Source organism: Oncorhynchus gorbuscha, linkage group LG10 (assembly GCF_021184085.1).
Source record: "Oncorhynchus gorbuscha isolate QuinsamMale2020 ecotype Even-year linkage group LG10, OgorEven_v1.0, whole genome shotgun sequence".
Classification (NCBI taxonomy): Eukaryota; Metazoa; Chordata; class Actinopteri; order Salmoniformes; family Salmonidae; genus Oncorhynchus; species Oncorhynchus gorbuscha.
In genome coordinates, this window is record NC_060182.1 from 75,681,344 (window position 1) to 75,707,208 (window position 25,865).

The 25,865-nt window shown below is 44.0% G+C and overlaps 1 protein-coding gene across 6 annotated transcripts in view; it reads left to right on the forward strand.

Moving 5' to 3' along the window:
• LOC124046585 (fermitin family homolog 2-like) overlaps positions 1-24,391 on the forward strand; it is a 74,010-nt gene extending 49,619 nt beyond the window's left edge. For 4 of the 6 annotated variants that reach the window (XM_046367114.1, XM_046367115.1, XM_046367117.1 and 1 more), the window contains 10 exons: positions 326-433; positions 8,752-8,886; positions 9,237-9,286; positions 16,053-16,177; positions 16,341-16,447; positions 16,686-16,910; positions 20,316-20,336; positions 20,887-21,011; positions 21,244-21,385; positions 21,583-24,391. In XM_046367114.1, the coding sequence (XP_046223070.1) occupies positions 326-433; positions 8,752-8,886; positions 9,237-9,286; positions 16,053-16,177; positions 16,341-16,447; positions 16,686-16,910; positions 20,316-20,336; positions 20,887-21,011; positions 21,244-21,385; positions 21,583-21,756 (1,212 nt within the window). In that variant the 3' untranslated portion in view covers positions 21,757-24,391. The remainder of the gene's footprint in view (positions 1-325; positions 434-8,751; positions 8,887-9,236; positions 9,287-16,052; positions 16,178-16,340; positions 16,448-16,685; positions 16,911-20,315; positions 20,337-20,886; positions 21,012-21,243; positions 21,386-21,582) is intronic. The other 2 variants (XM_046367116.1, XM_046367119.1) reach the window with 1 other exon arrangement.
• The last annotated feature ends 1,474 nt before the right edge of the window (positions 24,392-25,865 follow it).

Sequence of the window (25,865 nt, forward strand, 5' to 3'; positions counted from 1 at the left end):
ACCAGCCTACATCTGCAGCTGGCAGATTTTTGGGGGGCGTAGAGTAGAGAGGAAGTACCCCTCTGGGCTGTCCTGTTTTCTCAGCTGGAATGTCTGAGTGCTGTGTGTGGGTCTATGCTATGTCCTTCTGTAGCTCAGTTGGTAGAGCATGGCGCTTGTAACGCCAGGGTAGTGGGTTCGATCCCCGGGACCACCCATACGTAGAATGTATGCACACATGACTGTAAGTCGCTTTGGATAAAAGCGTCTGCTAAATGGCATATATTATTATTATATATTACTTGTGAAGAGGCAGGCTTAGTGCTATGTTTTCTCCCCCCTGCAGTACGATGCCATCCGGGTGAATCAGCTCTATGAGCAGGCCAAGTGGGCCATCCTGCTTGAGGAAATAGAGTGCACTGAGGAGGAGATGATGATGTTCGCCGCTCTGCAGGTGAGATGCGTGTGTGTGTGTGTGTGTGTGTGCGCCTATGTGCATGCACGTCATGTTAATTGGCCTGGTTGAGGACTGCTTACTAAGCCCTCCAGTAGTTATCTTCTCTATGGGCTCACTGCCCGTTGAACAGAACACGGCAGAACAACTAATGAATTGAATGGGCGTGTTGCCCAGGGGTTAGACCTGGATGAGGTAGGTGTCTGGTCTGCTTCGGTACTCAAACGCAGAAACATGGTTCGGCAAATACACCACTTTTCAACCTCAACAATCTCCGGCACAATACTAGTCTACATATGTGAAAAAGTTACATTTTTTGAATTTTTTGGGGGATTTTAAACACTGATTCACAGTGATGTGGGGAGAGAAAATACCCTCCCCTTGGCTAGAAACTCTTTGCAGGTTTTGAAAATCTGTTTTTCTAACTTTTAATCCTACCATGTGATGTCACAGAGAAGCATTTTTCTTAGGACATTTCTTATCTTTTTAGCACATACAGAACCGGTCAAAAGTTAGGACACCTACTCATTCCAGAGTTTTTCATTATTTTCACTATGTTCTACGTTGTAGGATAATAGTGAAGACATCAAAACTATGAAATAACAAATCAAAATATACTTGAGTCTTTGATGTAGCAACCCTTTGCCTTGATGACAGCTCTTGGCATTCTCTCAACCAGCTTCATGAGGTAGTCACCCGGAATGCATTTCAATTAACAGTTGTACTTTTAACAAGGCACACCATTTGTGGAATTTCTTTCCTTAATGCGTTTGAGCCAGTCAGTTGTGTTGTGACAAGGTAGGGGTGGTATACAGAAGGTAAAAGACCAAGTCCATATTATGGCAAAAACAGCGCAAATAAGCAAAGATAAACGACAGTCCATCATTACTTTAAGACATGAAGGTCAGTCAATGAAGAATATAAATTATATTTTGATTTAACACTTTTTTTTTATTACTACATGATTCCATGTGTTATTTCAGTTTTGATGTCTTCACTATTATTCTACAATGTATAAAATAGTGAAAATAAATAAAAACCCTTGAATGAATAGGTGTGTCCATCCTTTTGACTGGTATTGTATATAGACACTTGTTTGGTGCTGGCAATAATGAATAGGAGGTTGAAAAGTGGCACAATTGTCCTTTTAACTGTATGCAATATTGTATGCTTGCATGGAACAACTGCAATGAAACCAAAATGATCCTGTCTTCGACTCCTGGGCCTTAGCCCCTTGCTATTTCCGACCCTCGTAAAGCCGGAGTGACAGGACCTGGGGGCGCCAGCGTGTCCTCACCCCAACGGGTAATTATAGAGTAACCACAGCTACTAGTGCTGAGCGATTTAGTGCTTTTTGAAGTCCGTACGGTTTCGGGTTCATTTATTAAAAAATAAACACGGTTTTCGTGTTTTGATCCATTTTTATATTAAATGTGTGTTGAATGCTGTAACACAGAATGAAACAATTAGTCCCATGATAGTGACTGCCCATTACTGCTTCTTATTGACCATTTATTTACATTATTTTAATAAAATATCTGTTGTGTATATTACATTACTTGGAATGAAATAATAAAACTAATCTCATCTCTATAGAGCTGCAGCCTACTGTATGCTGTCTGATAAAAATCACTTTTAGTAGTTATTCAATGTAAATAAGGCATACTTTTATGACTGCTGAACACTAGCTATCATTCACTTAGATCGTGTATTTTCAGGTAGAGATACCTTGCGAGGCAACTGCTCTCTACCCTGCATTTATCTCTTTTCTCAACCTCTCTGTGTCTGCCCCACGCTATCCTAACATAGCACGCGTAAGAGAAATGCACAGACTGGACAAGTAGATGCACAGTGGATTATGGTCGTTGTCAGTGGCGATTTTAGCATGCAAATCTTGGTGGGGCAAAGCTATCCCAACACCTTACCACCGCTACACCTGGCTATCAGCGGAGCCTTGTCTGGCAGCAAAACAGTTAATTCAGCCCCATTTACTGCCTTAAAAAAGCCTTGTGTTGTCTTAAGGGTAAAAAATGACCCGACAGTATGTTTAACAGCAGAGAGAACCCCCTAAATGACATTTTTTTTTCAACTTGAAATTTAATTACTTTTCCTAGAGTGACCCCAACATTAGAAAAAGTTAAACATTGCCTTTGTTCATATTTCCATGAAAGCTGTAAAACACCAGGGTACAAAGATTGTCTTAGGGTCATTTTTGACCTGACAGTTATAAAATCGTTTACACATTTTAAAGACACACCCACACAATATGAGAAATTGAGATTGTGTGCTACTGATTGAACTCAGACACAACTTTATTGTGCATGTGCAGCATCTCTCCTCCACGACCGCACACATGACTCAAGTTCACAGACAAAATAAACAACATTTCAGACAAAATAAACATTTCTTGAAAGCATTGTTTACTAATGGGGAATGCAGTCAGAGGCTGTAAAGGTACTGCAGATGAGTCCCTCCAGTTCTCTTTGCTGAAGCCATGAGTGCACGTTTCAGGTCGTAGATCTGATTTTTTTTTTTTTTCGATGCCCAGGAGGAACAAATGAACAATGATTTAGTAGAGGATGAGGTGTCTGCAGAGGAAGATGGGGAAGAAATCCCCCAAGCTGAGACATTTTGGTCAGAAGAGCAAAATAACATGGTCCTTGTCACCATATGACAACCAGAGCAGGATGCCAGCACAGAATGTCATAAGGATGACCCCAGGGCCCACAAGACATGCAGTTGTCCATGACCAGGACATCGCATCAACGTTCAACATGTCATCTCCAGATGTGATGAACAAATTTGGAGGGTTTCTGTAAATATGGAGACAAATGAGATTGACCTGCATGCCTACATAGGGATGCTAATTTTAGCGGGCGTGTTTAGGTCCCGGGGCGAGGCTACATGTAGTCTCTGGGATGCAGAGGGGAAGGGAGATTTTCCGTGCCACGGTGACAATGAAAGTCTTTCACACTTTCTCAAGACTTAACCTGTTGCGACGAGCCATCCCGGATCCGGGATCGTGAATACAAGCCTCAAGCTCATTACCATAACGCAACGTTAACTATTCATGAAAATCGCAAATGAAATTAAATCAATATGCTAGCTCCTCAAGCTTAGATTTTTGTTAACACTCATCTCAGATTTTCAAAATATTCTTCTCAACCATTGCAAAACAAGCATTTGTGTAACACTTGATAGCTAGCGTAGCATTTAGCGTAGCATTTAGCAGTTAGCATTTAGCAGTTAGCATTTAGCAGGCAACATTTTCACAAAACAGAAAAATATTCAAATAAAATCATTTACCTTTGAAGAACAGATGTTTTCAATGAGGAGACTCCCAGTTAGATGGCAAATGTTCAGTTTTTACAAAAATATTATTTGTTTAGGACAAATCGCTCAGTTTTCTGCGTCACGTTTAGCTACGAATGAAACCTGTATCCAGGATTGTGTAAATCTATCCGCAAGCTCATTAGCATAACGCAACGTTAACTATTCATGAAAATCGCAAATGAAATGAAATAAATCTATTTGCTCTCAAGCTTAGCCTTTTAACCTTTTAACAACACTGTCATCTCAAATTTTCAAGAATATGCTTCTCAACCATTGCAAAACAAGCATTTGTGTAACACTATTGATAGCCTAGCATAGTATTATGCCTGACATTCAGCAAGCAACATTTTCACAAAAACCAGAAACATTCAAATAAAATTAATTTACCTTTGAAGAACTTTGAAGAACTTCAGATGTTTTCAATGAGGAGACTCTGTTAGATTGCAAATGTTCAGTTTCTACAAAAATACTATTTGTGTTGACAAATCGCTCTGTTTTCTCCACGTTTGGGTAAGAAAAAAACCTTTTTCCAAATTAACTCCATAATATCGACAGAAACATGGCAAACCGATGTTTAGAATCAGTCCTCAAGGTGTTTTTCACATATCTATCGACGATAAATCCATCGTGGCAGTTGACTTTCTCTTCTGAAGAAATGGAACGCACATGGACCTAGAGATTACGCAATAATTTTGACACAGGACACCGGGCGGACCCCTGGTAAATGTAGTCTATGGTCAATCTTCCAATGATATGCCTACAAATACGTCACAATGCTGCAGACATCTTGGACGAACGGCAGAGAGCATAAGCTCGTTCACGGCACATTCACAGCCATATAAGGAGACGATAGAAAAACAGCTTCAAAAATTCTGCTCATTTCCTGTTTGAGTTTCCTCTTGGTTTCCCCTGTAGCATGAGTTCCGTGCCACTCACAGATAATATCTTTGCAGTTTTGAAAACGTCAGTTTTCTTTCCAAAGCTGCCAATTATATGCATAGTCGAGCATCTTTTCGTGACAAAATATTGCGCTTAAAACGGGCACATTTTTTAAATCCAATAATGACATAGCGCCCCCATAGGTTGAAGAGGTTAACAATTATGACAGGTGTTGTAATAAAGAGTGGTGTCCACTGATTTAAATGCGGTCTTTATGCATTGTGAACAGGGAAAATCGAGATATTCCTAAAGTTTCATGAATAACAGGTTGTTTCTTCATGCAAAATAGATTTGTGGTCTAAAAATCAATTAAGCTGTTATATTTTAGGGGTTTAGAGATGTGGGGTCTTTTTTTAAATCATTAGGACAAGGGGAGTATACAGAATGTTAAGACTACACGAGGGTTTTAAACAAATATGGTTTCTACTGACAATTGAGATGTACAAACTATGGCATAAGGGGACGACAAGCGGATAAGAGGCAATCCATAATTTCGATGAAGACATTAATGAGGGATCTAGGACGGACGTAGTCAATAACTGTTTGTTCAGCACACTTGAAATGTACAGCGACAGAATTCAAAACATTGGTCGTTTTTAGTGTTCTCCCTGTACACCAAGTCAGAGCAGTCGGTTAAAGAAAGGGGACATAATAAGCAGATAATGAAAGCTCTTACAAGATTTGATTGATTACATTTCTCAAAAACAGGTTATAGGCTACATGTGCACCACCAAGTCAAAATAGTAGGAAATTAAGAGGTGAAACCATACAAAATTATTAGGGTCAGGCACATGGGCTACTAACAGCTTACTAAATCATGATGACGTCAGTGATCTTCAGGTCGTAGATCTAGAAAGAGGCCCGAGTTGAATGTTCAAAATGCATTTTCGTGAGTTCCCAGTTGTCCTGAACTCAGCCACTGATTCCTTCACTCATTTGTTAAATGTGTGATTTCTAACTTGTTGTCCAAGTTTCATCTATAATTTATCTTCATATGACAAGGATGAACTTATTTTCCAGTTTTTGTCCATTAAAATAACAACATTTATCAGAAATAAAATGTAGACTTTGCTAATGTTGTGAATGACTATTGTAGCCAGAAAAGGCACTTTAAAAAAATATATATAGAGTTATGAAATATGTAGATAGAGGCCCGTTATCAGCAACCAGCACTCCTGTATTCCAATGGCATGTTGTTAGCTAATCCAAGGTTATCATTTTCAAAGTGATCATTAGAAAACCCTTTTGCAATTATGTTAGCACAGCTGAAAATTGTTGTGCTGATTTTAAAGTAGCAATAAAACTAGCCTTTAGTCTAGTTGAGTATCTGGAGCATCAGCATTTGTGGGTTTGATTACAGGCACAAAATGGCCAGAAACAAGTAACTTTCTTCTGAAACTCGTCAGTCTATTTTTGTTCTGAGAAATGAAGGCTATTCCATGCGAGACAATTCAAGAAACTGAAGATCTCATACAATGCTGTGTACTACTCCCTTCACAGAACAATGCAAACTGGCTCTAACCAGAATAGAAAGTGGGAGGCCCTGGTGCACAAATGAGCAAGAGGACAAGTACATTAGTGTCTAGTTTGAGAAACAGATGCCTCACGTCCTCAACTGGCAGCTTCGTTAAATAGTACCCGTAAAACACCAGTCTCAACGTCAACAGTTGAAAGGCGACTCCGTGATGCTGGCCTTTTAGGCAGAGTTGCAAAGAAAAAGCCATATCTCAGGCTGGCCAATAAAATAAAAAAAGATTAAGATGGACAAAAGAACAGACACTGGACAGAGGAACTCTGCCTAGAAGGCCAGCATCCCAGAATCGCCTCTTCACTGTTGACATTGAGACGGTGTTTTGCAGTTACTAAAAAATGACCAGTTTGCTGGTCATTGTATTTAGTTTAGCTCAGAAAATGTGGTATTGGCCTGTTGGAAACTACAACTCCCTTCTACAGCACACAGTTCGGGCTTGATCTGATTTATCTTTTAGAGAAAAAAAACAATCAAATGGAATTCAAATAATTGATCCGACATAGGTGAATGAGTTGTTTTAAAAACCGAACAATAACATACATTTTTAGTGCTGAGTAAATAATAAGGCTACTGGACTCACCCCACAGCTACCGGATGGATGGTACACCCACTCCAACAGGACCTGTAGCCTCCTACACATTCTTCTATCCCCATTTACACTGAAAGCTGTTAACTACTATGCTACGTTTTCCAACAGGGGCCGAGACGTTTATTAATACACCATTGGTTGAGGGTTTAGTGTTTCGACCCCCCCCTGAGGAGATGCTGATCTGCAGTTTGTTTGGATTAACAGCTAGCCTGTCACTACCTGTCTGTTAGCACAGCTATCTCACTCTCTCTTGCTAAGTTAAAGGTATCTGTTGGAGTCATGGCTAAGGTTTCCCTGAAGTCAGGCAGGAAGAGAAGGGGTGGGTTTATTACATTAAGTGGTCTGTGTCCATGGAGCTGGCTGGCATTAGCAGGCTATCACCTGGATATGTCAGCTTGTCTAAGTATAGCGACTAGCCAGCCATGTCCAGTTCAGTAAACAGGCCTGTATTTGGAGTCCTGCCCATAGGGTGGAGCATAAAAGCACAGGGCATGTCTGTAAATCAGCCTACTGTTCCCAATTCCAACATACAACGCACACAACGGGAAATCACATCCCAGAAACACAGTGTAGTGTGGGTGTCGGAGGTAGATGTATGGGGAGATTCTCATTTGGGCAAAAGACTGTCCTCTCTCCTCCGTCACCCGGAAACCGATAAGTGGTTGAGTGTTGTGGCAATTTGTTGGTAGGTAAACAGGAGTGTCCTCCCCTCTCGATAGCCACCTTTCATTGAGGATACTTATGTTTATCCTCACTCATTTTTGGGGATTACTCTACACATTTATTTTGGGATCCACCTCCTGTAAACAATTTGTAATGACATGCGAGTGGAGAATGACCGTCTCATTTCAAGCAAACAAATTTCCAACCACGTTCACTCTCCTCAATTAACTTTGACCTTTTTCAAAAGGAGGCAAGGGAGGAGAGAGGACCCAGGAGGTGAGCAAATCCAATTGAGAAAAGGCCATGGTGACATAGAGGGAGAAGCCTTTGTCCTACATTCTGAAACCCTAGCTGGCTATGGGCGCTTCCGCCACAGCGTCCTGAAATATGCCTCTTTTCCTTTCCAGCCCCCTCTACCTCTCACCCCCACACCACCTCACTCACTCCCTCCCTCCCTCTAGGCAGCTGTTCATTCATATATCGAAAGGGACTAGTGGGAGGTGGGGTGGCATGAAAGTATAAATACCGTTTGTCAACAAGTTGTATTGAGTGTTGGTGAGTCATGGGCTTAGTGCCACTGTGGGGTGGATCAGGCCGTTCTGAGACTGACTCTCGTTGGTCCACATGATAATGCGTGAATGGCCAGGCAAGGTCAGGGACTCTCCCCAATATTACAAACAGGGTTCTGAACAGACTAGATGGTATTTCCATTGTGAATCCGTGTATAAATGTTGCACGCAATGTCCCAAGTCTGCACTACTCACATGTGCTTCTATTAAAGACACATTTACAGTCACTGCTGAGATTGCAGCATCTTGACCCTCTCACCCATTTTCTCTACTAAATCATACCCTTCCCTCCCAAAGCCACTCTGTCTCGACATGGTTGCTACACACTGTACACATACTTTGTTTTAGTCATATTGTGGAGGCCAGGTCATCTGATGCAGCACTCATTGCTCTCCTTCTTGGTCAAATAGCCCTTACACAGCCTGGAGGTGTGTTGGGTCATTGTCCTGTTGAGAAACAAATGATAGTCCCACGAAGCGCAAACCAGATGGGATGGTGTTTCGCTGCAGAATGCTGTGATAGTCATGCTGGTTAAGTGTACCTTGAATTCTACATAAATCGGACCGTGTCACCAGCAAAGCACCGCCATACCATAACACCACCACCTCCATTCTATATGGTGGGAAATACACATGCAAAGATCATCCGTTCACCCACACTGCGTCTCTTAACCCCTTCTCTATTTGTCCCCCAGTACCACATCAACAAGCTGTCCATCATGTCGTCAGGAAACCACATGAACAACCGTGAGAAGGAGGTGGACGAGGTGGACGCTGCCCTGTCAGACCTGGAGATCACCCTGGAGGGAGGCAAGACCTCCAACACCCTGGTACTACACCTTACTGTCCTATACTAACCCTAACCCTGTCAGACCTGGCGATCACCCTGGAGGGAGGATAGGCCTACAACACCCTGGTACTACTTTAGTTCACTGAATGTTACTTTACTGCAATGCAAAAGGCTTGTTCAGAAGGCTAAATACTGTAGTTGGTATCACGTGACCATTGTTAAACGTACCCCTCCCCAAATTACTGTAGTTTTATACAGCTTATCTGAGGAAGTTAAAGCTTGATTACACAACTGTTCCTTCATATGCAATGCTGAAGTCATTGTTAGTTGTGCAGAATCCTGCCCTTCTCCTTTCATCAATAAATGTGTTTGTTCTTGTCTTCCTCTCAGGGTGATATCACGTCCATTCCTGAACTGGCCGACTACGTCAAAGTCTTCAAGTAAGTTCAATTAACTGCTTCTGCTGTAGAAGTTGTACTCAATCGCAGCTGTAGAATAAGTGTATCATCCTAATCTTAACTAAGGTTGCAAAATTCCAGGAACTTACAATTAAATTCCCTGATTTTCCCAAATCCCAGTTGGAGGATTCCTGGAATCTGGAGGGAATAAGCAGGAAATCCAGAATCCTCCAACCAGGAGTTCTTCAAAACCAGGGAATTTATTGAAAGAATTTTGCAACCCTTATCTAAACCATTAGGGAGTAATTCAAAACTGACCTTAGGGGGATCACGTGACCCTTGAACGAGATGGCCGCATGAACTAAGAGCTCCGCACAAATAGTTTCCAATTCCTAATCTTACCTCCACTTCAAGTTAACTCCTTTAGCTTTAGTCAAAAAGTCATGGCGGCTACAAAAGGCGACATTACAGGTGACATTTTTACCCTGACTCGCGCATTAGCCGTGGAAAAAGCTAGCGCCATTAGCCAGGAGCAAGAGAACCCATCCCAGCTTTTTGAGCTGAGATCCCAACGTACAGAGCTCAACATCAAATTAGATTGCAATTAAGTCTCAGCTCAGTGTGATAGGGGGCAAGGGGTGACAACCCTGAAATGCTTTGCCTGACATCAACAACAAGATAAGCATCAACGCCGGGCGCCTGGATAAGGCAGAGGGGCGGATGCTAGCCATGGAAAACACGCTGACCGACACCATGGAAACAATAGCATATGCTAAAAAGAAAATGGAGCATCTGGAAGAGAAAAGAGGATTGGGAAAACATGGGGCGAAGGAATTCGAAGGTGTTCTATTAAATCTGGGTGAAAAAGAACAGGGAACAGGGAACATGCCACTGATCCACCTGTCCACTGACAGGCCCATAGAACTCGAGAGCTCACCGAGCACTGAGGCCCCCACCAGCAGCCAGACAACCACCGTGCCCAATCACTTACGTTTCCTGAGATTCACTGACAAGGAACGAGTGCTACAGGCGGCGCAAATCAACACCGTTAGCGGGAAATGCCAAACTCACTTTACACCAGGAGCTGTCAGCTGGAATACGCCAAAAGCGCAGAGTGTTTGACGTGGTGAAGAAATACGCCATTGACCGAGGCATCTTTAGGTGATTCAAATACCCAAACGAGCTCAGGATTCTTCAAGGAGCCCTGCGACACTTCAAAACTCCAGAAGAGGCTAAATGTTTATTGAAGGACAATCCGGGTCACTGTGAAATGGACCAATGACTAAAAGCGATTACTGTTATTACTAATGGAGGTAAGACAACATATAGCCGCCATCCAAAGACCCGCCCACCCCGCTAAATGTCATTATAGCCGTCAAATTTGTATTTATTTTCCTTTATCTGAGAGAGGGATAGACTCTATAGCCTAACCTAGGTCTAGTAATGTTTCAGACTTCTTTTATTTCCCCTTTTTAATTATTATTTGTAGGTATTATTTTCACATTGGCCTCCACCATTTATAGGCTGTCGATTACAATACATTTACAGACCTAACGGGAAGCTCAAATGTGTCAATTTTCTGCCTATGGCCTTGTAATATCAACAGGATGTTTTAGTAAAAACAAGCAACTTATCCTATAGATCCCTCTTAAGGATTTGCCCCAACATTTCTGTTTTATTTGGTCTAAACGATTAGCCCTATGTCCTTCGGGGGAGGTATATGTAGGCTGGGCTATTTTCTCCCTCCTTTTTTTATGTGGTCTGGACGTTGTCACTTACTCAATGTGGGGTGGAGAGGATGAGGCATTTCTTTGATGGGGAGGGGGAGAGTGCGTTGCTAACTGTTCCTGTTTTTTTTTTTGTTTTTTTCGGAACACAGAATTGAGACTGAGCGGGGGGGGTAATAGATCCAATGGGATATGTCGAGTTGTTTGGGAACTCGGCTAGGGTGTTCAGAGATTGTTCTTTTATGTGTTTGCAGTTGTAGCTATTATCCACCTTTACCCAGAGATGACTTGCACTAGAGTTCCATTACTATTCGATGATGTTGACTAGTACCTTACATCTATTGACATGGAACTGCCAGGGTCTAGGTCATGCAATAAATACGATGTGCTCTAAAAAAGGAAAAAGCAGACATTGCGCTATTACAAAAGACTGTGATGCCGAACATGCCAAACGCCACAGAGCTTGGGTGGGACAGGTGTATTTCTCATCTTTCAAATCAAACAGTAGAGGTACAGCCATACTTATCCATAAGAATGTTCCATTCATAATTGACAAAAACATATCTGGAGTGGAGATTTATTTTGATAACTGGGTCACTGTATGGACAACCAATTACCATCTTAAACATATACGCCCCTAACACAGATACTCCTGCTTTCATGTCAAAATGATAACCCTGTTCTATGAGCATTGTGTTTCCTTTGGAGTGCTGGCTGAAGATTTTAATTGTACCCTCAACCCAACACTGGACAAAGCCTCAAGTCCCCACCACAAATCCTGGATCTGCAAAGATGTTGAACTCTCTTACTAAAGAGATGGGACTGAAATATATCTGGAGAGAGACAAGCTCATCTATGGACATACATACTACTCTAATGTTCATAACACCTACTCTCGTATAGATTACATTTTTATCCCAAAGATTTTCATAAATTCAGCCATGTGTACAATCGGACCCATAGCACTTTCAGATGACGCCTTTGTCCACCTCCCCTTTGACCTCCGAGGTCAAAGGCCTAGAAATTCAACATCTCCATGTTATCAAACGAAGCGTTCCATACATTGGTAACTACATGGATAGACAACTACATGGATAGACAACTACACACAAGACAACAGACTCTCCTGTTTCACCGGCCACAATGTGGGACACTGCCAAAGTCACACTAAGGTCATCTAAATGCATATGCATCCTCTAAGGAACAAGAAATGGAAGCACACAGGTTAGATCTTGAGGGAGCTGGAACGCTGTGAAAAAGTACATAAACAATCCTCAGACAGCACCTCCTGGAGTCAACTTAAAGCAGCCAAAGCCAAACTGAACTTGGACTATACTCAGGACATATAAGTTTTCTTTACTAAACATAAATACCATGAGTATAGCAATAGGCCTAGTAGATTTCTTGCTTACCAATTTAAAAAATGTCAGAGCGTACAATATTGGCCATCCGAACACCAGAGGACGAGGTCACATATGACCAAAAAAAAGAGATTTAACTTTTCATGATTTTTTTACTGCAAACTATACATTTCTGCATCCGTATGTTTTATCTCAGAACTCCATTCCTTCCTAGAGGGAATCTTTCTACCTAAACTATCAGAGACAGACCAAGAAAATCTCAACTCCCTCTTCACTACTGAGGTGGTCCTGGAGGAAATTACCTCCATGCTACCTAATAAGTCCCCAGGCCCAGATGAGTTCCCCAGAGTGCTACAAAGCTTTTTGGCCCAAGCTTAGCCCTATTTTCATGCCAATGCTGGATGATTTTTGCAAAAACGGAGCTCTCCCAGACTTTGTACACAGCCCTCATTACAGTGCTGCTCAAAAAAGACAAGGTCCCTCTATCCTGCTCGTCCTTCCGGCCCATAAGCTTGTTGGATTTCCACTACAAAATAATTACCAAATTGCTCGCCAAAAGACTAAACGAGACAGGTACTCTTCTGATAACATTCACTGTCTTTTTGATATTATTGATCAAGTAAACACACAGAAGACCCCTGTCCTGCTGGCTTCACTGGATGCTGAGAAGGTGTTTGACAAAATAGTGGCGTTTTCTGTTCTCAGTCTTAGAAAAGTTCAATATAAGCCCAAACTTTATTAAATGGATAAAGTCCCTATACTCATCCAAATGCCATGACTACTAATGGTCTGAACTCTGACAGATTCCTTTTGGGACAGGGCACAAGACGAGGGTGCTCGCTGTCCCCCCTGCTCTACTTGTTGGGGGCGGAGCCTCTGGCAGAGTTGATAAGGAGCAATCAAAGTATTGTGGGTGTTTTCTGCAGGCAGTTTCTGTCCAACTGTAACAGCTAGCTAGGTTTCCATCCCACTGTAACAGCTAGCTAGGTTTCCATCCCACTGTAACAGCTAGCTAGGTTTCCATCCCACTGTAACAGCTAGCTAGGTTTCCATTCCACTGTAACAGCTAGCTAGGTTTCCATCCCACTGTAACAGCTAGCTAGGTTTCCATTCCACTGTAACAGCTAGCTAGGTTTCCGTCCCACTGTAACAGCTAGCTAGGTTTCCGTCCCACTGTAACAGCTAGCTAGGTTTCCGTCCCACTGTAACAGCTAGCTAGGTTTCCGTCCCACTGTAACAGCTAGCTAGGTTTCCGTCCCACTGTAACAGCTAGCTAGGTTTCCGTCCCACTGTAACAGCTAGCTAGGTTTCCGTCCCACTGTAACAGCTAGCTAGGTTTCTGTCAACTGTAACAGCTAGCTAGGTTAGGTGGAGTCGCAATTCAACGGCTCAGATAAGAGACGTATGTGGCAGGAGCTACAGGAAATTACGGACTACAAAAACAGCCACGTCGCGGACACCGTCACGCTTCCATACAAACTAAACACCTTCTTTTCCCGCTTTGAGGATAATACAGTGCCACTGTCACAGCTCCCTAACAAAGACTGTGCTCCCTCCTTCTCATGAGTGAAACATTTAAACGTGTTCACCCTCACAAGAATACTGGCCCAGACGGCAAGGCTAATGGCCCAGGCAGCATCCCTAGCCCCGTCCTCAGTGCATTCATAGACCAGCGGGCTGGTGTTTACGGACATACTCAATCTCTCCCTAGCCCAGTCTGTTGTCTCCACATGCTTCAAGATGGCTACCACTGTTCCTGTACCCAAGAAGGCAAAGATAACTGAACTAAATGACTACGGCCCCATAGCACTCGTCATCATGAAGTGCTTTGAGAGGCTAGTCAAGGATCATATCACAACCACCACCTCACCGGCCACACTAGATACACAGTTTGCGTACCGCCCCAACAGGTCCACAGATGATTCAATCATCCTTCACTGCACACTGCCCTATCCCATCTGGACAAAAATAATACCCATGTAAGACTGCTGTTAATTAACTACAGCTCAGCATTCAACACCATAGTGCTCATCAAGCTGGAGGGCCTGGTCTCAGCCCCGCCCTGTGCAACTGGGTCCTGGACTTTCTGACAGGCTGCCCCCAGGTGGTGAAGGTAGGAAACACCACCACTTCACTGTTTCACAACACAGGGGCCCCACAAGGGTGTGTGCTCAGCCCTCTCCTGTACTCCCTGTTCACCCACGACTGTGTGGTCATGAACGCCTCCAACTCAATCTTCATGTTCGCAGACAACACAATAGTAGTGGGCTTGATCACCAACGACGACGAGACAGCCTACAGGGAGGAGGTGAGGGCCCTCGGAGTGTGGTGTCAGGAAAACAACCACTCACTCAACATCAACAAAACAAAGAGATGATTGTTTACTTCAGGAAACAGCAGAGGGAGCACCCCCATATCCACAACGAAGGGACAGTGGTGGAGAAGGTGGAACGTTTTAAGTTCCTGGGCATACACATCACAGACAAACTGAAATGGTCCACCCACACACAGTGTGGTGAAGGCGCATCAGCTAAATATATTTTGCGTGTCACCCAAAACCCCCACAAACCTTTACAGATGCACAATCAAGAGCATCCTGGTACGGCAACTGCAAGGCTCTCCAGTGGGTGGCGCGGTCTGCACAACGCATCACCGGGGGCAAACTACCTGCCCTCCATGACACCTACAGCACCCGATGTCAAAGGAAGGCCAAAAATATCATCAAGAACGACAACCACTCGATCCAGTGCCTGTTCACCCCGCTATCATCCAGAAGGCGAGGTCAAAAGGTGCATCAAAGCTGGGACCGAGAAGCTGTTTTTCAGTCTCTATCTCAAGGACATCATACTGCTAAACCACAGTCCCTAACTCAAGAGAGGCTGCTGCCTACATTGAGACCAAATCAGTGGACACCTTAATAAATGGATCACTAGTCACTTTAAATAATGCCACTTTAATAATGTTTACATATTATTATGCTTACATTACTCATCACATGTATATACCATCTATTGCACGTTGCCTATGCCGCTTGGCCATCACTCATCCATATACTTATATTTACATTCTCATTCACCCTTTTTTAGATTTGTGTGTATTAGGTATTTGTTGGGGAACTGTTACATTACTTGTTAGATATTCTGCACTGTCGGAACTAGAAGCACAAGCATTTTGCTTCACTCGCATTATCATCTGCTAACCATGTGTATGTGACAATACAATTTGATTTGATAAACACCGATGACGAGCTAAGTTTCCATCCAACTGGTGACAGATTCTCATGCGAATATTCCAAAGTCTGCATGAAAACATTTTCCCAGCAGATATGTGCTTCCAACAAATTGACCCTTTGCGGATAAGTCTGTACTTGATGACATGGTGCACATAAAAACACCTTTTGCGCTTCTATTCCCATGTACCTCGCTCTCTGCCTCTCGCTCTCTGCCTCCTCTCGCTGCCTCTCTCTGGCTATCGCTCTGCCTCTCTCTCTCTGCCTCTCTCTCTCTGCCTCTCTCTCTCTGCCTCTCTCTCTCTGCCTCTCGCTCTCTGCCTCTCGCTCTCTGCCTCCTCTCGCTGCCTCTCTCTGGCTATCGCTCTGCCTCTCTCTCGCTGCCTCTCGCTCTCTGCCTCCTCTCGCTGCCTCCCTCTGCCTCTCTCTCGCTGCCTCTCTCTGTCTCTCTCTCGCTGCCTCTCTTGCTCTCTCTCCTATGTATTTTCCAGGCCAAAAAAGCTGACACTGAAAGGCTACAAGCAGTACTGGTGCACATTCAAGGACATCACAATTTCCTGCTACAAGAGCAAAGAGGAGGCTCATGGGACACCCTCCCTCCAAATGAATCTAAGAGGTACCAGGACCCCCCCCCACACACACACACACACACACACACACACACACACACACACAGAAGGCAACAGTTCCTTTATGAGTGTGTGATCCCCAGTGGTGTGTGATAGATGGTTTTGACCCCCTCCTGTCCCCTTCCTCTGAACTTTTCCTTGTCTTTGTAGGTTGCGAGGTAACACCAGATGTGAACATTTCCAGTCAGAAATTCAACATCAAGTTGCTAATCCCAGTGGCTGACGGCATGAACGAGATCTGGCTGCGGTGTGACGCTGTGAGTGTGGTTCTCTGGCTTCCACTGGCTGCATGGAGGACAATCTGTGACAATGTCAAGAATGCAATACATTTAAAAGCGACTAAGAAACATATTAAGACTGATCAGATTTGTGTCAATAGTTGGAGTGTAGGTGAAAATATTGCAGTTCCACATCGGAATGTGCTCTAGGACCTAATGAAAAGCCTTGTACGTCATTGGCCTCAGCATAACCACCACCTCCCTCCTTCCCATGCAGGAGAAGCCATATGCCCACTGGATGGCAGCGTGCCGCCTGGCCTCTAAGGGGAAGACCATGGCAGACAGCTCCTATAGCCTGGAGGTCCAGAACATTCTATCCTTCCTCAAGATGCAGCACATGAACCCTGACCCGCAGTTCATCGCCGAGCCAGCTGTCACCAACGACATCAACTCTGAGTGCCTGGTGTCGCCGCGCTACCTGAAGAAGTACAAGAACAAGCAGGTAACTAGCCAGGGGCTGTGTGGAGAGGAGACCCCATCAGTGTAGACAATAGATAATTGGCCCATCACTCCCTGGATTCAAATATGCATGCATACAGATGCATATTGCTACACTGCAAGTGAACTGACAAAAGCTATGGCAACAAAAAGCAACCCTTAATCATGTTCAGATGAGTTGATGTTAGTCAGGTGAAGGTTTAAGTATAGTCTAGGATGGAGAGAGACGAAGGGGGAAGAGATGGGCAGAGCAGTGTTCAGGGTGGAGGTTGTTTACTTCCCAGCTGGCCTGGGGTGCCTCCTGGCATCTGGGTTGTCCTGCACAGGGATGCAAACGCCCTCTATCCCTCCCTCTCCAAGGGGAACCCAGGACAACCGTCTAAAGGAGAGCATTACCACAAGTCACGCTCAAAGGCTATCTTCTTCCTCTAATCAGCTTCCTTCCCTAGTCTCCCTTCTGTCATTTACCTCTGAAAGGAAGCTAGTTGACTGGATAGAGGTCCACCATGTTAATTTCACCCATCCATATCCTGCCAGATCTGTGCTCAAGTAACAGTATTGCTTCCGTCCCTCTCTTTGCCCCATCCCGGGCTTGAACCAGGGACCCTCTGCACACATCAACGGTCACCCACGAAGCATCATTACCAATCACTCCACGAAAGCCATGGGCCTTACAGAGCAAGGGAAGCAACTACTTAAAGGTCTGAGCGAGTGACGTCGCCGATTTTTAAACACTACTAGCACGCACCGCTAACTAGCTAGCCATTTCACCAGTTACACACAAGGAAAGGAGAAGAAGAAATGAATATATTACTAAAGGTTGAGAGTCACAGCCAGAGAAAGACTCAACCTAAAGGAATTGTCTTACTGAGAAATCCGAAATAAGCCAAACAATGACAAAGTCACATTTACGTATTAGTCCCTCATAGGCAGAGATTTACTTAAGTTTTTAAGTAACAGTAAAATTGTGCTCTTTATTTAGTAAATTCCAATAACAGGCTGATGCGTATACCGGTAACAATGAGAAGGGGAGTGGTCTTCCCACGCTTACTCACTCAATGTGGTTCTGATTTAAGCTGTATAGGAAAAGTTGGAGGTTCTTTTTGTGTGTTGGTTAAATGATGTCTCTGTACTAGTCTGGGTTTGGACTGTAACCATAGCTTCAGCCTTACGTGAATCTGGGTCGTCTAGAAGAAGAGCATAGGGAAAGACTACTCATAGTGTGAGTGAGAAGGGAGGAGAGAGCTAATCAAACAGGAAATGTCTATCCAGGGTCGACATCCTAAAAACAGTCATTACCGTGTCTGCTGGATCACACTGGAATGGTGTTTTTGTCCCAAAGAAGGAGACAGACTGGTTTATTCTGCATTGCTGCCCAAAAACAGGATAGTGTGTGTGTGTAGTATGCATGTGTGAGGAAAAATGGGCCTCTCCTCACATCTCATAGTAGCACCCCTCCTAAGTTCTCTCCCCAGGCCTGTGGGTCTGTCTGTATGGGACTGTGGTTCTGGCCCAGCTCCAGTGTCAGTTTGGGGCTCTGAGCTCCAGCCAGGCAGGCAGGGGATGTCCCCAAGGCACCACATGAAACACCCCCTCACTTCACCGCCTGGACAGGGCCGCTGGCGGTGTGTTCAGAGAAGGTGTGTGTGTCCTTCATGCGACTGTGTATGTACTGTAGTTGTGTACTGTAGTTGTGTATGTGAGAGAGTGCGTGTATTGTATGCTTGTGGACATACAGTATGTTTGGGAGTTTGTTTGTTTGGGAGCATCAGGAAATGAGTCCTGTCTGGGAATGCAGAGTGGGAAACCAGGCTGGGAAAAGCCACTCTTTCAGCTACTCAGTCGCAGGTCAATGTTTTTCGTCATGAATCTTGTTCTGGTGAGAACTTTGCAGAGTGGTCGCTAGCTTAACCTAACCTTAACCATACTGCTAACCCTAATGTCTAACCCTAACCTGAAATTAAGACCAAAAAGCACATTTTTGTTGTCATGAATTCCTACAAAATAGCAAACGTTTTCATTGCAGCTGGCCTATCTAAAGGAAATTGCTCACTTCTGCGTTCATGACGACTCATGAAGATAAAGGTCAACCTGCCTCCGTGTCAGTCAGCTGTGCTGTGGGAGATGCTTGCAGGGTGCTGCCTCTGCTCTTTCCTTTTTTCTCCCCATACTTCACTTCCTCTCCTCCGACTCCCCCGATGTGACTTCCACGCTGCAATTCCCAGCAGATATGCAAAGGAATTTCTAGATCAAAGGGAGTTAGGAATCCATCGAGCCTAACTTCCTAGCTAAACAGTTTTACATAAGAGAAAGCAAACTGGGCAGGCACAATAACAAACAGGATATTGCTAGATAACCTAATGCAGAGGGCTGTAGTGGTGTTGAGCTGTGTGATGCCTTGGTATGTGTTCCCACCGTGTGGACATGAAAGGAATTGCAAACACAAGATGAATGGCCTGCCCTACAGTACAGTAGCTAAGTCTAAAATAAAACTATATTTACTGTCAGAGCTCCAATGAAATGTTTCAAACGTGTAAATCAGTTTGTAATCATTTGTGTCCTAAGACCTCTGCTTGCCCTGACAGATACTGACTGCTGCTGGTTTCTCTCCCCATGGAGACTGCTGCTGGTTTTCTCTCTCCATGGAGACTGCTGCTGGTTTTCTCTCCCCATGGAGACTGCTGCTGGTTTTCTCTCCCCATGGAGACTGCTGCTGGTTTTCTCTCCCCACGGAGACTGCTGCTGGTTTTCTCTCCCCATGGGGACTGCTGCTGGTTTTCTCTCCCCATGGGGACTGCTGCTGGTTTTCTCTCCCCATGGGGACTGCTGCTGGTTTTCTCTCCCCATGGGGACTGCTGCTGGTTTTCTCCCCATCCCCTCTCCCCATGGGGACTGCTGCTGGTTTTCTCTCCCCATGGGGACTGCTGCTGGTTTTCTCTCCCCATGGGGACTGCTGCTGGTTTTCTCTCCCCATGGGGACTGCTGCTGGTTTTCTCTCCCCATGGGGACTGCTGCTGGTTTTCTCTCCGTATGGGGACTGCTGCTGGTTTTCTCTCCGTATGGGGACTGCTGCTGGTTTTCTCTCCCCATGGGGACTGCTGCTGGTTTTCTCTCCGTATGGGGACTGCTGCTGGTTTTCTCTCCGTATGGGGACTGCTGCTGGTTTTCTCTCCGTATGGGGACTGCTGCTGGTTTTCTCTCCCCATGGAGACGGCTGCATGATCCTGCAGAGATCAAAATGTTCCTGTTAATTTAGCCTGTTCTGATTATGCTACGTTGTTTTGAAGCTGTTTTCTTTGCTCATTGGCCTTGTTCTCATTTGCTTGTTTTTCTTTGTTCTTTCCTTCTGTTTTCTCTTCCCTCTTTGCGCTGTCCTCCCACCCCTCCGTCTGCCTCCCTCCCTCTTCAGCCAGGCTATATCAGGGACCTGGTAAGTGGAGATGGGTCGTGTTTGATTTACCAGTAGATCTGTAACATAGTCTCAATAGTTAGTTTCACCTTTAACATTTAGAAAAATATACGGCCCGGTCAAGGGTGATTGCTAGAGTGTGTTTTGTCCGATCCTCATTCCCTCTAATTTCTCCAACTACTAACACACTCTAAATGTGAAGCTAATATAGTGAAATGGTCTGTCCTGAAGACCCAGGTCAGCATCTCTCTGCTCATCCCACTGACTCATACACCAGGTGGGGAGGCACTTCATGGGCCCGTAGACTGGCCACTGTGGAGGGTCACATATTTCAAATGTTTGTTGATACTTTCATTTGGTTACCTTGTGTGTCTTCCTATATTTATGGGGAGGTGTTGGGTGTCTTTGGGTTTGGGGGTTTATAGGGAGGTTATAGGACAGGGCCATGTGTGCACAGTAGACCTGTGTCTGTGCAGGTGTGTGTCTGGGTCTTGGTTACAGAGTGGTGGTGTGTGTGTGTGTGTGTGTGTGTGTGTGTGTGTTCAACAGTCTTTTGTTGTGTGTTCATCAGATTTCGGCCCGGATCCTAGAGGCCCACCAGAACGTGGCCCAGATGAGTCTGATCGAGGCCAAGATGCGCTTCATCCAGGCATGGCAGTCCCTGCCTGAGTTTGGCATCACTCACTTCCTGGCCAAGTGAGTCCCCCTCTCTTCTCCAGAGTCTCTTCATACACTCCTTTATTGATATAACAGATCTCTTCCCCCAGGTCTCTCTGTCTGCCCACCTGCCTCTGTTTGGGATTGTTCTTTTACAGCGAACAGAGATTTTGTCAGATTTCAAAGATGCATGGTTGAAAATCAATAAGCTTATTACTTCCAATAAGCACATCCCAAGCAGTGACCTCACTTTGAATTCTGTAATTGACAGATTCCAGGGTGGGAAGAGGGATGAGCTGATTGGCATTACCTACAACCGTCTCATCCGGATGGATGCCAGCACCGGAGATGCCATCAAGACCTGGAGGTTTGCCAACATGAAGCAGTGGAATGTCAACTGGGAGATCAAGATGGTATGGATTTCAGCTTATAGACCAGAAAAATAAACTGTTTTAAAGACGAGCCATTTATACTCTGAACAGATACCACGAATTTGTTTTAGCTTTATCTTTGCTTGGCATTTCACATGGTTAGTACATTTTAAAAGGAGAATCTCCGTTCTCTGTTGTAGATTCCTATAGTTTTGACTGTGATCATTCTGTGGCCCTAGGTGACGGTGGAGTTTGCAGACGAACCTAGCCTGGCTTTCATATGTGCGGAGGTGGACTGTAAGGTGGTACATGAGTTCATCGGAGGCTACATCTTCCTGTCCACGCGCGCCAAAGACCAGAACGAGTCTCTGGACGAGGAGATGTTCTACAAGCTGACCAGCGGCTGGGTCTGAGTCTGACTACCTGACCCCCTGGGTCAGAGTTTAGGGTAAAGAGGGGAGGGAGGGTGGAGGCTAAATCAAATTGGTTTATTTTATTTGTTATAAAGTTTTGGTGGTTTTAAATGGAACCATGCTTTAGAGCCCCATGCAGCCACCCATTATTGCCATTGTTGTTAAGAAGCTGATGCCCTTTATTTTTGTTGCATTAACACTAATATTCTGCACAACGCTGCAGCCCAGACTAACTCCAAACCCTGCCTGTGGCTCCCCCATCGCCCACATTATTTGACAGGAAGTTGGGAGTCGTCCCCCTCCCATGACCCCTCTCCACTCACCCATCCTGCTCCAATACACTGGGGACAGCAGCCTCTTCCTCAAGCAGCTATCACAAAGCTAGGTCCATGTGAACCTATCACATGTCATCAGGAGACCTCTCCATTCCAAAGACTCTTTCTTAATCCCCCCCTTCTACTCTGACTCCCCTGAAGGAACTGATCAAATTTACCCTTCAACCTCATCGTAATCCGACCAGCCCACAAAACCATGTATCAGTTCGTATGAAGAATCACATTATTTATTTATCCCTGTTTTGTTTTATTGTTGTCATTTTGGTGAGGTGTGGTACTGTTCGGAGTCTTTGAAGTGGTGTGTTGTGGTTTTGTGTACTGCCTGACATCCTGTGTTATGATACTGTGTAATTTATACTGCAGAGTGCCACCTCACTCTCACGTATTGTACATCCACATATTCACTCAGTTTGGTGTGACTATAGGCAGTAGTAATCCTCAGAGTAAGAGTATCGGCAAAACAGTGACACGCTTTTACTTTCTCAGCAGAGATGGGAAGTGATATGAGGTCATTTCCTTCCGTCGTTAAGGAAAGGCTAAGGAACGCAGAGCTCATGGAGAGAATTGGGCACCGTGTCCTCTCCACTCGATGAAGGATTCTCAGTTTGATCTAACTAGTCCATATGAAGTCACACTTCCGCAGTAAGCACTTCTCCAGTATATGTATGATCCCTGGTCACACTTTATTTGGATAGTCTGGATTTTCCATCTGTGGATGCTCTACAGATAGCATGGCCATCTGTTGATAAGCAACTGCTTGCTGAGCTAACTGTTAGGGTAATGGTTAGGTTTAGGGGAGTCTGTAGCGCATCCCTTAATGAATAAGCTGTAGTTCAATTCATTGTTCTTTTTGTCTGAGCATACCTCCAGTGAGTGTCTCCTATCCTCTGTGTAAAACACTTCATACAACAGCTAACAAGTGTGCTTGGAGAGTTTAAACAGCCTTGGTATACACCTACTGTAGCGCTTCTCTGTCTGCATTAGTTAACATGTCAGCACAACAGGCGCTCAAGCAGGGTGAATGTCCTGTAGTTTCTTATCTGTAAACCGCTGAATAACCATGCCTAGTTCTCATAGCTACTCAAGGTTGAAGGGGTCACTCAAGGATACTCTGTTTGAGGTGGAATTTTAATGGGTATCATGGGCAAGTTCTGAGGCAATTACTGAAAATGTAAATACGAATGTTGTCATGGAACATGTGGTGCCCAAATGATTTGGCTCAGATGCATACTGCCAGTCATAGGGTTGTCCAGCGTCCACAGCATGAAGGAAAGACCTCCGCTCCGCCTTGAGACTCAGACCCTTGCAAATGCCTTGTGCGTGTGTAGTACAGCAGGAGGGATACTACCATTAATAACAGCATTCCCAAGTGCAGCCTCTTTTAAATGCCATTCTTTATCTTACACCATATAGTGTTATTATTCAGCACCATTATCATTATTACGCACCAGCAACAGGTCACAAAGTTTGAAGAATTAATTATGCAAAGTCTTTTTTCTTTGCCCTCTGTATGAACGAACATTAAATGAAGTATTAGTTTTTTGTAACTAATGTAAAAACACAGGTTTTATAGAATTGTACAGTTCTTTTGTTGCTGCTTTTTTTTCCTTGTTTTTTTGGGAAGTGTGTTTTTGTTTGCAGAAAAGAGGGAAAGCCATCTGTCAACATTATGTAGTATGAAAATGTGTGCCTGCCAATGTTACGGTCTTATTGAGTTTTTAACATGAAGAGATATATATATATATATATATATATGAAGATATCACTAGTCTCAAACTCCAGGTTGTTTGGGATTTAATTCAGATTCTTCTCACACTAGATATTATTACCCAAACATTGATAAAAGGGCTTTTCAATGTACTTTTTTTCTTGTTGCCTCTCCTATAAGCTGAATTACATTGCTATTCTATTTTCTTGCATTTTTTGGGGGACTGATCTTACTCCCTAGCTCTGTAAACTACCACCAATGACACATCCCTAGGCTGCCAAACCCTTACTCTGCTGTTCAGTGCCTTTTCAAAAATGTATCACTTCATTTTCAGATTTGTTAACTATTGTAGCTTTTAATTGAATAATGTTTTTGGTATGAAAGGGGACACTTTTTGTTAAAGTAGACCTTGGAGTTCGAGACAAACGGCCGTAAGTGAACTGAAGTAAAAGAAGCGAACTTAGCCTCGTTTTTTTCCTCCTATAACAGTTGTTTGTTTGCCTCCAATGTCCAGAGCAGCAGTGCATGGCCAGCTGTTTTCAGACTGTAAAAAAATGCATTTATTTAAAATAAATAAAAAGTTTTTATTTAAGGAAGTTTCAGTTATAATATTGTACTCCAATTGAGGACATGTTATGTGTTCGTAGACCTTTGTTATACAGAATAACATGGACACTGTGATTTTAAATTGAAATGCTGATATCAAATCAAATCAAATCAAATTTTATTTGTCACATACACATGGTTAGCAGATGTTAATGCGAGTGTAGCGAAATGCTTGTGCTTCTAGTTCCGACAATGCAGTGATAACCAACAAGTAATCTAACTAACAATTCCAAAACTACTGTCTTATACACAGTGTAAGGGGATAAGGAACATGTACATAAGGATATATGAATGAGTGATGGTACAGAGCAGCATACAGTAGATGGTATCGAGTACAGTATATACATATGAGATGAGTGTGTAGACAAAGTAAACAAAGTGGCATAGTTAAAGTGGCTAGTGATACATGTGTTACATAAGGATGCAGTCGATGTTGTAGAGTACAGTATATACATATGCATATGAGATGAATAATGTAGGGTAAGTAACATTATATAAGGTAGCATTGTTTAAAGTGGCTAGTGATATATTTACATCATTTCCATCAATTCCCATTATTAAAATGGCTGGAGTTGGGTCAGTGTCAATGACAGTGTGTTGGCAGCAGCCACTCAATGTTAGTGGTGGCTATTTAACAGTCTGATGGCCTTGAGATAGAAGCTGTTTTTCAGTCTCTCGGTCCCAGCTTTGATGCACCTGTACTGACCTCGCCTTCTGGATGATAGCGGGGTGAACAGGCAGTGGTTCGGGTGGTTGATGTCCTTGATGATCTTTATGGCCTTCCTGTAACAACGGGTGGTGTAGGTGTCCTGGAGGGCAGGTAGTTTGCCCCCGGTGATGCGTTGTGCAGTCCTCACTACCCTCTGGAGAGCCTTACGGTTGAGGGCGGAGCAGTTGCCGTACCAGGCGGTGATACAGCCCGCCAGGATGCTCTCGATTGTGCATCTGTAGAAGTTTGTGAGTGCTTTTGGTGACAAGCCGAATTTTTTCAGCCTCCTGAGGTTGAATAGGCGCTGCTGCGCCTTCTTCACGACGCTGTCAGTGTGAGTGGACCAATTCAGTTTGTCTGTGATGTGTATGCCGAGGAACTTAAAACTAGCTACCCTCTCCACTACTGTTCCATCGATGCTGCTGACAGTAAGTAGAAGCCCTCTCCTTACTATTTATTCAAACATTGAGTCAGTGATCACAAATTACAGACCAGAAAACATCCAGAATACTCGCTATAAAGCTACAGTATTGGATTTTCCTTTTCTGTAACAATTGAAATGGGGTGAAGGTTGCCTGTCTCCACCAGAGGACAGTATGTAACCATCCCCTATTCCACCCTCTGCTGCAGTCACATCCAGGACTGGATCCAAACTACTCTAAAGGTCACTCGCTGTTCTTAAAGCAGCTTCCATCGTTACTTGGCATCCATCAGAAACATAGCGGCAGATTGATGGGGAGATTAAATGTTT